Source organism: Ochlerotatus camptorhynchus, unplaced genomic scaffold, assembly GCF_037179485.1.
Source record: "Ochlerotatus camptorhynchus isolate MF236.1 unplaced genomic scaffold, CSIRO-AGI_Acam_v1.1 ptg000046l, whole genome shotgun sequence".
Taxonomy (NCBI): Eukaryota; Metazoa; Arthropoda; class Insecta; order Diptera; family Culicidae; genus Ochlerotatus; species Ochlerotatus camptorhynchus.
In genome coordinates this window covers 2,367,269-2,381,577 of record NW_027040537.1, presented here as the reverse complement: position 1 = coordinate 2,381,577, position 14,309 = coordinate 2,367,269, and the positions used below count along the sequence as shown (strand labels likewise).

Here is a 14,309-nt window from a genome sequence, read left to right as displayed (position 1 = left end):
TACATTGTCAATGGATTGAAAAAGGGGAGGAGCATGGGGGTAGGGTTTCGTTGTCTCATCAGAGCGATGTCGCCAGTATGAACGGTAGTGTGGTGACCAGTTGGCGACGATGAGACTCATCGAGACGGGGGACAAGACAAACAAAAACTAATAAAGAGATACACAAGACAAACGAATTAAATTCTTATACTAGACATTTGCAGAAACACATAAATCGACTGCATATAGCAGAGATCGCGGGTACCCAACACGTCTCTGATAGGGATATAGGGTTGTCTTCCTTGGGCCTCGAGGGTATTTAAAAGTCGCTCTCTGGCGGCGTCATTATCCCGTACATTGCCAAACTGCGTGATCGATGTCATCGTAACCGTTTTCACACCTACAGATGTTGCTGTCCACGAGGTTTATTCTATTGAGATGCGCATCTAGCGAGTAGTGGTTGGAATCATACGCTTGGCACGGTACTTTAGTTCAAAAGATACCATACAAAGTCTATAAGAACTCATAGTATGAATGTTAACACCCATTTTTTCTTACAACAGATGCGCTCCTATCGAATGCATTTTTTCATTCCATTTTTATCTTCATCCGTAAACCAAAGGGAATCCAATGGTGTTTCAATGCGTTAAGGCGAAATTAGAATCCGTAGGCCGAGTTATCAATATCTCAAAAATTTAGGCTCTTTATCAAATTTTATGATGCGTATGGCAAGGTAACTACATTTGGAAGTTATCTATAGTAGAAACATTCCAGTTTGTGTTAAAATCCACTTTAAAGTGTGGATTGTGCTTGATGATTGATAATTGTCTACCACTCATTGTAGCACGGAAACTAATTCCGATAGAAGTGGGCGCTCCCCACTGTTTGATCGAGCTTTTTTTTTCCTCTGTTCGGGACATAACACTACTGCGACCAGTAATTTGATCTATTGTAGTATATCCTGTTTCCTTAGTTTAGTGCATGTCGTATTACTCCATCACTATTGAGAAATGATGAAGTATTCGGTTTTGATACAGTTGTCATTCTTGTCTTCATGGCAAGGAATCGATTCTTATTGAAAGGTCACGCTATTTATACCCTTCGGAGTGTTGGAACACCCTCCAAAGGTGCGCTCCTTTGTCAATCAAAATTGGATTTCTTAGCAACAAAAATAAGCAATGACACCGATAATGACCATGCATCAGAACCCTAATCTTAACCACTTCAAACTAAGGAACAACGAATAGAAGATTAGGAATCACATAGATGAAGACTAACTCATTTTTTCCTTGTGTCAAGATCATCCTCGGTCAAGGCAGCCCGAGGACTTATCACTATCAACAAGGCATAAAAAGTAACAAGGACTAAGATGTGTTCCTTTGATTACTGAAAAATCCTGTTCCCCTAGTTTGAAGTAGTCGGGACTAGGAATCGGTGGTAGATCTTATATCCCGTAACGTACCACGAAAAGGTGATCTACCCACGTTACGGGGCATCGAGCTTAAAAATCTCTAACTGTTCTCAACATGTCACTGTATGAAGGGCCAAAAACGGTTTTGGTGGATCGATAGGTAAATTCACCTATACCCGTGGAGAAATGATAGAGAATCTCCTTCCAACCACATGATCATACAATTGATCAAAAAACGAGCCGTCCTACAGGATACCCCAATGAGTGTGGAGAAGAGCCCGCCCTTTTTGCACGAGGTGTTAACAACACGAACTTGACAATTTAACTCTCCCCATCCAAATCGCTTCAATTGGTTGCCCTGGTGGTCCCTCCCAATCCCCTGTATTTTCCAGTATAGGGGGTTTGATCTAATTTCCGTCGCTTTACCTCTCTTTTCTGAACGAGTTTAAACAAAAAAATGGAATATTTCTGTCAAAGATGACTTCAACATTTATTCACCTTTCCATACGTACCGTTGGATTTGATAAAGAGTCACAAATTGTTGAGATATTGTTTAAAATCTAATACTGCTTCTTGATTCTAAATTCGTTCTATGAGTTTCAACTCCGTCCTAACGCATTGAAACGCCATTGGATTTTCTTCGTACTACGGATAAACGTAGAAAAGGGGATTTGCTAGTAGCGCTTTTTTTTTAATTTTGTCGTATAACCAAAAGCAAAACGTTACCAATTGAACAACATGCGAGAACTCTTTTTCTGAAAGATTAGCCAATGCTCGGTAAAGTGTGGGTTGTGCATAGTAAGCCCAACATTAGATCTAAACCCTATATTGATACTATTGGATTGACCAGGATCATAGGATCAGTAAATTTTACATCCACCAGTAGGATGGAAAGCCAGCTCATCAAACTACCGAAAACTGTAGCATTTTTGTTTCCTTCCACTACACTTTTTTTGGGCTGCATGACTCTGCTACTACAGTTGAGACATTTACCATCGGAAACCTATAAACACCTCTTTAATGTGCACAATTAATTGAACAAAGCACTTGCTCGTTATTATGAAAACAAGTTGTATTTTTCGAAATCACAAATTATGTAAAGCTGGTAGTGTCGGTTCTACAATAGCAGTAATGCGAAACGACTGACGAATGGACGGACGGCCCACATAAACTCTTTTGTGCGAAATAAAAAAACAACAACGAGCTCTCGATTTTCTTGTTTTGCTTTTCTATTTTCGCCCAATGATATACCAAGAGGTAGACTGCCGAATGTGCACTATACGATACCTGGCAATATGGGGCTACCGTGACGAACCGTCATCATCAAAATTCAAACCTACGACAAACACACTGCAACAGCGCTGTCTGCGAGTGCGTAAAAAATTAAGACACCAGCCAGCCAGTAAGCACGGGCGATGGCAACGGCCACGGCAATGACTCAGCCTCGCAGTATTTAGTGTGTGTTTGTGTAGCAACGGTTTTCTCTTCCCCTGCGGCTCCCATTGTTTGTCGCGATCTCTCTTGCCAGCAGCCGCTGTCGTCAGTGTCGATTTTAATTAAATTATTCCTTGAACTTGCCTTGATTCAATGAACCATGCGAATGTCGATCGATTGAAGTGAACCTAATGAAGTTCCTTTTTTGTTTCTTTATTTTAGAAATATGACGATCCCGTCAAGGCCAGCCCCACCGCCACCACAGGCAGCCTCGAACAAAACCACACGCTACAGCCCGGCCACCAACTGGGATGATACGCCATTCAGTGCACCACCAACCAGTATTGGTGCGGTCGGCAGTAGACCTGCCCCGCCACTGACTGGAAATCAGCTCAACATGAAGCCTAAGAAAGCGCCTCCACCAAGGCCTCCCCCACCGAAAGTCGTCCCGGCACTGAAGAAACCCGGCCAGCCACAGTCCATCAACATCCTATCGAATCTGTTCGGTCAGAAGAGGAACCACGCATCGAAAGGGGTCGCACAGAAAGGACAAGTTCCTATGAAGTTGCCGCCACCTCCGAAACAACCTCCGCCCCTGCACCAACACACTACCGGACACTACAGCTCCATCGGGTCCACTCCGAACAGCAATGCTCAATCCCATGGAAATGGGGCAGAATTTCTAATAAGCTTCGATTCGCCACCGAGTTCGCCAACGTTCACACAAAAATCCTGCAGCGATTGCATCAGTGTGGATAGTTTTAGTTCCGATTCGAATTATTCTTCCCCGAACAATGGAAACATGTCCCAGGCGGAGAGCGGTTTCGAGGATGACTTTGTCAGTCAGCACGAACACCAACGTTCAAAGGCCACCACGCCGGCATCGTCGACGGCAGCCACGCCATCCTCGTCGACCCTGAAAGACCTCTGGGATCTTTCCGACACTTTCGGAATGCCTCCACCAGGAGCGAAATCGACAACGAGCACCTCCACAAGCAACATCTACGCACCGCTGAGCTCCGCCACGATACGAGCCCCCGCGGTGAACAGCAAACTGTACGCTTCAGAATTCGTCGATCCCCTCTGCAATGGAAAATCCGTTGCCCCTAAAGTACAAACCGTCGCGAAGCCAACCATCATCAAACCCGGTGGTTGCAATGGTAGCAATAGTCAAAAGTCCACCCCCGTGCACAATCTCAAGCCGAAATCGGCGATGCCGGGACTCTGGGCGACAATGAAATCTCCAGCCCCATTGCCTACGACGATAGTTCCTGTTGCTGCACGGTTGCCGCCAATGGTGGACGGCTTCGACGATGGAGAGGAATCGCTCGATTCCCTGCCGTCGCCACCGATGCCAAACATTCCGCCACCACCGCCACCGCCCTGCGTGGCGGATGAATCTGAGGACCTTGAAACGACCGAACCATACGGAATCGCTATGTACGATTTCAGGGGAGAAACCGATGAGGATCTCAGTTTTAGGGTGAGTGATCTCATTTTGCTTGACACAACTACAATGAAACAAGGTACAAGGCGACTGTAGATTTATAGACTTATTTACGACGAGCACGCCGCCGGTCAGTTGTTGCTTCGCCCGGCCGAGCATGACCTTTGAAATGTGCTGAAAAGAGATGTTTGAATCGGATAAATAACGGTTCGCGCGGCGGTGCTTCCGCGAAGCAAAACAATTTCCCGACGCACAATCATTTGAAAAAAAAATGGGTTCTTTTTGGTTTGCACATTCGTGGGGGTGTGAGAATTTTCGCGATGTTTGCTTGGTCGGTGATCTTTTCGTTTGTGTACTACGTGCAATGGTTTTCGTTGTTGCCGGTCGGTCTTGGCTCATTGCCAGATCTTTGTTTTGGTTTTTCAAGGTCCAGGTGGTGGTGTTCTAGAAAAAAAGAAAACTAAAGCTAGAGGTGAATTTTCTGGGCTATGGTCCATTTTGTCTCGGCGAATGCGGGAGAAAAATTTGTTTACTCATAGCTTCTCAGCCTACACGTGTAGCACACCATACTCTGGGTTTTGTTCGGGTTTTTTTTCCGGTCCGATTTTTGTTTGTTACTTTATTGACATTCCTAATGCATTAGGAAAAATGTACACAGTGTTTTCTGGCTAAAACTGACCGCAATGCACTAGGAAGGTTAAAGAGGTTTTTAGCTCAAAGGCTTAGCCTCTGGAAGCAGCGAATAACGTGTACGGTACTGTAAAATGGGGTGAAGTTGATCACTACACCGTTCAATTTTCGTTTTTGACGTAGGACTATGTTACGAAATTATGAAAGATTTTGAACGTTAATAACCCAGCTGCCCCTGGATCAATTTCAATAATTTTATCACCAATCGATCATAAATATTTCTACACATCGATAGCAACGCTTTCGACTGGTGATTTTAACAAGAAACTATTGAAAAGGTGGTAAGTGTCGATCATTGTCCAAACGCGTCGAAATAACCAACAAATCCACCAATTACATACATGCATATGCTGCTTCCCCAACACAGTCATCAGAGAATCGTTTCTAGACAAAACATGTTGATGTAGCCTTGCTGCTTCCCCAGCACTGTCATCGTTATTAGACGAAACAAGTCGAAGTGGCATTCGCCTTCGATCTTCGGGCGTGTGCGAAAAGGGGGATGTAATTGCGAACCATTTTGCACACTCATCGACATATTCTAAACCACACGCCCCCAACCGAGGGGGGCGACTCTATCTACGATGCAGGAAAAATTGTGTTTTGCTGTGGTTAGCTGCACGCACACTAAGGCTCTGAACCATTTGGTGGATTATTTTAACTTTTGGTTAAAATTTGACAGATGGAAAGTTATCGATTAACCCTGCTATCCGAGCGTGGTTATTTCTGACAGACAAGAAGTTAAATTTTGACGACCGTAGCTCGAAAACCGGTCGATCGACAGCACGGGGATTTTCGAACATAGAAAATAACTTTCGAAATGTCACTTTTAACCACGAGTTAAATTTAACTCAGCAAATGGTTCACAGCCTAAGTAGATAGCAAGAAGATTGATGACGATTCTTAAGATTTCCTGGAAAAAGATGATGTGCGATGCAAAGTAGATGCGAGAAATAATTGAAGATTTTTCGAAGATTGATTCGCTAGTGTGAGATTTGTTGAGCATCTAGAATTGTGATTTAGATGTGTCGCCCCCCTCGCCCCCAACAGCCCCACAAAATGCTCTCCAGAGTTGTAATCTTGTAACCAACCTTGGAAGCAGGGGTGCAAGTGATTTTCATCGACTTTCTGTTTCGTTAATAACTCGACGGCAAACACATTCATTGATGCGTTTGTTGTTCTGGATGATAGAAGAGCATAGCAGAAATAGTGCGAAATAGGTTAGTGAAGCCATGGTCATCAAAAGAGGAAATCGATGAAGAGAATTGACTTTCACCCTTCTGCTTCTAAGCCTCCTAATTCAGTCGTCTTCATAGCAATGAAAATTCTAGATAGAGCTGGAATTAGGGCGAAACAAGTTTTGTAAACAATGACTTCTATCGATGATTTCTAGGAACTCAAGGCACGCCCACGCAGACGAATATAACCATCGGATTGGGGAAGTCTTTCCCTACCCGATGAGAATGTTGGTTTGCGTGGGCGAGCCTTGAATTTCTAGAAATCATCGATAGAAGCCATTGTTTACAAAAGCTGTTAGGCCCTAATTCCAGCTCTATCTAGAATTAGCATCGCACTGCTTTTGGTTCTTGGGTTACACTTGGTGGTTGCAATTCTGCTGTTCAACATTTTCGAAAGACCACCAAAAACATGAAATAACATTATTTTCTAGGGATGTCCAAGTATTCTATTAGAGATTAATCGTAAAGATTTTTCCAGCTATTCGATTAAATATTTATCGAATTTTCAATTATTCGAGCGCGTAACCGACATCCCTTCTTATTTCTACTCATTTGATTTATTGCAGTAGAGAAGAACCATGAAGCGAAAAAGAATCATAAATTCGCCGAAAAAAGTGTTAAGCGTCTTTCTGCTAAAGCCTAAGATCTACCAACTTGTTGAGAGAAGGAGTTTAATGAGAAAAACTTAAAAGGGGAGGAGCTTTAGCTGGGTGGGGACTGATATTCTGCGGCCTTCGAACCTGTCACAGACACCAGTTCAACCCCTGTCCAGCAGCAGACGGGCCAAGACTCTTGCAAAGAATATGGGATTTTCCGGTCCGATTTGCTGATCATCTTCCAAAAGCTTTAAGCCTGTACTACCATCGACCCTTTTTTGGGCCACCAAGATTTTCCAAAAGAGTTAAATTTCTGAACATGTCCCAACTAGAATCATATCAAAAGGTTCTTTTCAGGGCAATCATAGTCATACTAAAGAGTACCTATAAACAGAGAGATCCCCGCTCAAATCCCTATTCCTACACAAAACACAAGTTCCTGCTGCAGTTAACAAATAACATTTATTATATAAGACCATACAACCCCATAGGGCTGTCCCTTATAGTTTCTTAATCTGACCTGAGCATAGCCAGTCTGACTAATGTAAACCTAAATTTCCTCACTTCTTTCTCAGATCAATGAAAAAATCTACTTGCTAAAGCGACTGAACGAAGAGTGGCTTCTGGGCCGGGACCGGCGCGGCTGCGAGGGCATGTTCCCAGCCAACTACATTGAGGTGAAGGTATCCCTGCAGGAAGGACGATTACCCACAACCACCACCAGCAACAGCAAAAGCAGCAACCAATCTGCTACCAAGTATGGTGATATTAGTCATAGTGGAACCGATAGCTTTAAAAATCATCTCAAAGTGCGAGTGCTGTACACCTTCAACGCCGAGACACCGGAAGATTTAACGATAGTGGTATGTATAAGATCGGCGGAATACTTTCGCTCTCCATGTAGCACTGCTGTAGCGTTACACTGACTAACCCATATTTGTTTATCTTTTAGGAAAATGAGCACGTAACCGTTCTAGGGCAGATCACGTCCGAGTGGCTGTACGGAGAGATGAATGGACGGCGAGGTCAGTTCCCGGCCAACTTTATCGAGTACCTTCCACCCAATCTACCTTCAATGGCGGCCAGCGGTGGGACCTAAAAGTGGTATACGTAGTTGGTAAGATCCCTTCATCTAAATTGTTTTGTTTGATTCCTCACATCATTGGCACTTTTAATTTCATTGGTTGTCTTTTGATACACTCCCACATAATTTGATGAAATTCGTAGGATTCAGAGGAGAGCGTTTTTACAGAATTTTCCCCGTAAGCACTGTAGAAATATTTCATGAAAGCCATTAACTGAGAATAGTAGCAAATGCCTTTAGGAGAGTAAGCATTTCTTTTCATTTATGTACATATTTTTGCTACAATGTAATACACGATCTGTGCGAGGTACATACAGGCACATACTTTATTGCCTTAGCGCAAGTCGCGAAGATCGGATGTGTCATTTTGTTGTTGTTAATTAGCAAGTCTTGGTTTTATTGGTGATGATAGTTGTTTGTTCGTTTGTTTGTGACCTGTATGGTTGAGTTTTGTCCATTTATTGAGAATAAAACGAGGCCTTCTGAAGGCCTGCCAAAATGTGATTTGAACGTGATGGTATTACTGATAGTTATGCATGCGAAACCATTTATCGTTTGGAAGGAGTGAATGAAATGGGATAGAAGTAGTAGAGGACAGAAAATCAAATAAACTGATAATCTTTAGACTTTAGTTGATCTGAATCTAATAACTGTAAAAATGGCACTATTTACGACGCTCTAAAACTACTGAAGTAACTAACATTGTGGAAACGATATGTCCTATTTGTCTAAACATTTTGTATTAGATATTCTAAGCTTAGCTATAATTTATTGAAAATATCAACATACACTCAACACTGACTATTGGTAGGTTCTTTTGTAAAGATTTTTTACTTGAGAAATACAAAATGTGCATTCACTAAATACAGGGGCGTTGCAGATGTCTTACATCCGAAATCCTTTACCACTCTTTGTTATTAGCTCGGTTAAACTTAATGGTGCTTTATTCCGGTGCGCTTGTTTCTGCCGAGGGTATACAATTGATGCCATACAATCGGTTGAAATACTTCCTCCACTGGACGAGTACCTACTCCTTTCTCGCACGTCTCATCATCGATTGTGCGCTGCGAGCACAGACGAAACGTGTTCCGGGTGTTTGCGTTCGCAAGAGACCTCCCACTCCGTGGTGGGATAAGCATTGCACCGACGCGAACAGCGAGAAGTCCGCCGCGTTTAAACGCTTCCGCAAACACGGTAAGGTTGGGGATTTCGAGCGGTACACCGACCTCGAGGAAACCTTTAAGGGCTTGATTAAAGCCAAAAACGCGGTTACTGGCGTCGGTTCGTCGATGGTTTGTCGCGAGAGACTTCCATGAGAACACTCTGGAATGTCGGCAGGAGAATGCGAATTGCATCATCACCGGTTAACGAAGACAAGAAGTTGGATATTCAGCTTCAAGCGGAAAGTTTGTCTGGATTCGGTGTCGGTTCAAACCAACGTTCGTGATCATCCGTTGAGTAGTAACAAAATAGATTCCCCGTTTTTGATGGTGGAATTCTCACTTGTTCTCCTCTCATATAACAAATCAGTTCCAGGAATGGGTAGAATCTAGTTCAACTTGCTTAAAAATCTCCCAGACGTCGCGAAGAGATGCTTGTTGAACTTATTCAACCAATTTCTGGAGCACGACATTGTTCCGGATGGCTGGAGGCAAGTAAGAGATATCGCCATTCGAAAAAACCGGTAAACCCGCGTCGGATTATAACTCGTACCGTCCCATCGCGATGCTGTCCTGTATACGGAAATTGTTGGAGAAATGATCCTTTTTCGTCTAGACAAATGGGTCGAGTCGAATGGTTTACTTTCACAAACGCAATTTAGATTTCGGAGAGGCAAAGGAACGAGCGACTATCTTGCGTTGCTTTCAACTGAAATTCAACTGGCCTATGCGCAAAAACAGCAAATGGGTTCAGTTTTCTTGGACATTAAGGGGGCTTTTGATTCTGTTTATATCGATGTCCTTTCGGATAAACTCCACGATAGTGGGCTTTCACCAATTATGAACAACTATTTGAGCAACTTGTTGTCTGAGAAATATATGAGCTTTTCTCATGGAAACTCGACAACTTCACGAATTAGTTGCATGGGTCTCCCCCAGGGCTCATGTTTAAGTCCCCTTCTTTATGTAAAAGATGATGAAAATTGCTCGCTAAGGCAGCTTGCAGATGACGGCGTTATTTACGTCACCGGGCTAAGTGCACCGGACCTGCAAGGACCATTACAAGATACCTTAGACAATTTGTCTACTTGGGCTATGAAGCTAGGTATCGAATTCTCTCCGGAGAAAACTGAGTTGGTTGTTTTTTTCTACGAAGCATCATCCTGCACAGTTACAGCTTCAACTCAAGGGTTGAATAAGCACTCAAAGTATATCTTTCGAGTATTTAGTTCCCAAGTAACATTGCAAGTTTTATCGAGGTTTTAAAGCGTTCTACAAGTCTAAATCATGGTCTACAGAACCCTCATAAAACCACAATTGTTACTTGGGTTGTCTTGTTCGATTCCAAAAGCATGTGGGAAAACATATTGCTTATGTGAAACAAAAATGCCAACGAAGAATCAATTTTCTTCGTACAATGACCCGACCTTGGTGGGGAGCACACCCGGAAGATCAGGTTTTACCGAACAACCATCTTGTCGGTTCTAGAGTACGGTAGCTTCTGCTTTAAATCCGCGGCAAAAATACACACCCTGAAGCTACATCGGGTTCAATACCGTTGTCTCCTAATCGCGCGTAGCTGTATGCACTCGACGCATACGATGAGCATGAGCATGAGCTTGATTGACAGCCCACGGTTGCTACTCTGTTATTGCCAGACCAGCTGTAATTACGCAGAGAACCAATAGACGATGCTTGGGACTAGCAATCATCCTCAATGTGTAAAAACTGGTGATCTCGAATTAGGCAATACCAGCGCCAGCCGCGCCTGAACGCAGGTCAAGAAAGGAATGGGTAGGAATGTGTTGACGTGACACTCGCTTTGATGGAAACCGAGGAGTCCTCTGCACTTCCACGAGGAATCACAGGGATGTTGGGTATGAGGGTTGGGTTAGCAGCAGGGTTCGTTTTGGTAAACGATAAGCTAAATTGATGTCCTAACGATCGTATAACACGAAGGAGCTTGGGATTGAACCCATGGTCCTCTGCTCAGTAAGCAAAAACGTCTGCCACTAGGCAGACGAGCTCCTTTTTAATCATTGACGAATCTTGAATGTGGATGGGCCTGAGACTAGACTCATGATGTTCTGCTTAGTAAGCAAAAACGGTTGCTCTAAGGCCACCGAGCTTCTCATATCACATTATAGCGTTACTCAAGTTTTAATAACTATTCAAACCCGGCACCGACGACAACGAAAAGTTTTACAAAATACACGATAAATAAGCGATATTTTAATATTTTTGATATGAAAGGATCTGGGATCGCGTCTTTCTCCTCAGTAAGCAAGCCACTGCAACCGACGATCTTTGAAATCCTAAAACTAAAAGCTACGAAAGAGTACTTAGGCCTTCATTAAGATCCACTTTCACGCGACGTTCAATGTTTCGATTTTCTCTTTACGCATGGTTCAGACAATCATAACAAGCTATGACCGACGTGACGGTTGTTCAAGACCTGGTTGAACAAGCTATACAAATGAAATTACGTTCTCGAATTTCACTTGGAATGCAATGAACAACAGAAATACGCGATAATTCATATTTTCAGCGGTTGATGTTTAATTTTGAATATACCAACGGTACTGCCTAAGACTACGACGGCGCCTACGACAACGACAACAGAGAATTTGTACAATCTAAAAATAAGAACTGCTTGTCTAAAAAAGTCGTTTCGCTTAGAACTTCAACATAATACAGAGGCGTCACCGTGCCTCAATTTTTACCAGTGTAAAACTTTTTTCGTTACAATTTGAATTCGAGGGATATATTCTAAATTGCTACATTAATCATTACCTCATGTAACATTTGAAGAGCCTATCATCTTATGTAAACAAAAATTGTATGACCATTTTCGCACGAACCGAAGTACGCCCACGCAAACCAAGAACACTATCAAGAATGAGAGAAATGCAAAACTTAACTTAATTTTGCTCTCGATTTTATCACAATGCTAACTCTTTCGACTGAAGTGTAATAAAAATATCCGTCAAAAACTTCCAAAAACATTTTTTGATACAAGAAAGTGTCGAAATCTATAGAAAACTCACTGAGTAACAAACTTGAATTAATCAACACTTCATTCATCAAAACAACACTCTGTATGCACTCGACGCATACGATGAGCCTCGAAGTACTCGCGGGTGTTCTCCCACTGACAGATCTTTTCGCGGAACTGTGCTTCCGGTTTCTTATCTGTTGTGAACAGGCCAGTGACAAGGCCTATACCAACAGCTGCGTTTGACAGTATGCAGCATGTCCCGGGCTCAAATAATTTATTTTGCTGTGCTGAGCCCGCTGTCACAGTATAACATGTTGCCTACGCGCCTGCCACTGGACTGGTTGTGAAGTAATGAACCCATTGGTAATAGAAAACTTTGAGAAGCTGCTCGACAGAAATCCAACAGGATTCATTAGTCTCTATTACGAGTACATGGCTTTCCAGGTGACTGTCGGGAACACTCGCTCGGATCCGTTCCCCGAGGAAACTGGAGTGCCCCAGGGATCCGTCATAGCGGTAACGCTATTCCTGGTGGCAATATGAACGGGGTATTCAGCCAACTGCCCAAGAACGTACACGTAATCGTTTATGCCGACTACGCGACGACATACTCATCGTCATAACGGGACGAACGACTAAGCGAACCAGGAACATAGCTCAAGCAGCAGCAAAGCGTAAAATTATTGACTGCTTAGACTGATAGCGAATTTGTTTATTCCCAGGTTGGAACCAGTTCCAACCCAGTGCAAACCCGAACTTTTTGTCAGTGCGAAAGTCGACCCGTGCCTGGTTATAAAAACAAACGATCAAACTGACGTTTGCTAGAAAACAAGCAGACCCTAACTTGATACTCAATCCAGGTTGGACCTGGATAATAAACAAATTCGCTATGAGTGTGACAGCACTGCACTATTCAATCCATTGCTCTGTGCAGACGGTTCGAACCAAACAGTAAAGGACGAGGCAATGAAAGAGCCAACAAAAACATTCAGTCACTCACGAGCAGGCGACTCACACCGCTTGCCTTCACTCACACAGTATGTAATTAAGTAATTTTTCCATAGAAAATGTACGCTTAGTCATTCAAAACAAATATTGGGTACCATCACGGCAGAATAAACGTGTTGACTGAGCTACTAACTAAGTGCTCGGCTGTCAGTGACTCGTTTAACTCTCAATCATTCAGACTCTCACGAGGCAGTGAATGATGAGGCAGATGGTAGTTCATATTCGTATGAAAATGACTCATTGAATCTGACTGTTTTGCATACTGAGCAGCAGTCTCCGCTGTCAGCAGGTGGGCGCTTTCGGTTGGCTCCCAGCTCTCCGCGCCGAAGAGTGTACGGTGCTATATTTGTAACTAGGTCCATCTGATTCGAGGACCACCGATCTACATCCAAGATCATCCGATTCCGCTCAAGAAAACAATGCATGTTCTGGGAGTAGTACTGGATCGCACCCTAAGCTTCAGCCAGCACTTCAGGATGGTGAAAGAAAACTTTCGTAGCCGCATCAACATAGTCAGGACAATCTCCCGCCCGTGTCGCTCGGGCTGTTATCGACAGTCGACTTTTCTACGGCCTCGAAATAACCTGCTTAGCCACCGAGAAGCTTAACCACATTCTCGCTCCGGTATACAATACACCTACGTACGCATCGTATCCGGCCTTCTCCCTTCCACGCCTGCAGACGCCGCATGTGTGAAAATCGGAATCCTCCCATTTCCGCTATCGATCTGCTGCAGCCATTGCTACGAAAGCCGCTGCCCTTGCTGCCATCCGGGAACGAAAGGGTCTTTCTCCTCAACGGAGGGGAACAGAGCCCTCCGCACTGCAGCCAACCGTGACCTCCCCCGGTGAACAGGGTCCACTGGCATGGAGAGAAGAGTTGGCGATCAAACGTCGTCAAAATAGATAAGCGGATTAAGAGTGGATTCCAAGCCGGAGATACATAACTCTGTAGCTTTGAGACGTTCTGTTGCAGAGCTTCTCGGGTCGGTTTATCCGGGGCACGTTCATCGCTTTACGGACGAATCGCGGTCGTGGGCTGGAGTTAGACTCGGAGTTGCAGGACCGAACACTGCAACGAATCAAAGTCTACCGGAGGAGTGTTCCGTCTTTTCCGCTGAAGCCGCAGCTATTCTAGACGCAGCCATCACTCTGATCCTCGTGTTAACTGACTCACACAGCGTCATCCAAGCGCTGGAAGCCGAAGCCCCGAGCCACCCCTGGATACAAGCCATTACACGGTACGCCCCACCTTCAACCGTCTTTTC

At 43.9% G+C, this 14,309-nt stretch overlaps 1 protein-coding gene across 3 annotated transcripts in view; it reads left to right on the top strand.

Moving 5' to 3' along the window:
- The window catches only part of l(3)05822 (lethal (3) 05822), a 67,920-nt gene extending 59,180 nt beyond the window's left edge, over positions 1-8,740 (top strand). For all 3 annotated transcript variants that reach the window (XM_065239026.1, XM_065239024.1, XM_065239023.1), the window contains exons 2-4: positions 3,047-4,307; positions 7,368-7,655; positions 7,745-8,740. In XM_065239026.1, coding sequence (XP_065095098.1) covers positions 3,051-4,307; positions 7,368-7,655; positions 7,745-7,891 — 1,692 coding nt within the window. In that variant the 5' untranslated portion in view covers positions 3,047-3,050 and the 3' untranslated portion in view covers positions 7,892-8,740. The remainder of the gene's footprint in view (positions 1-3,046; positions 4,308-7,367; positions 7,656-7,744) is intronic.
- The last annotated feature ends 5,569 nt before the right edge of the window (positions 8,741-14,309 follow it).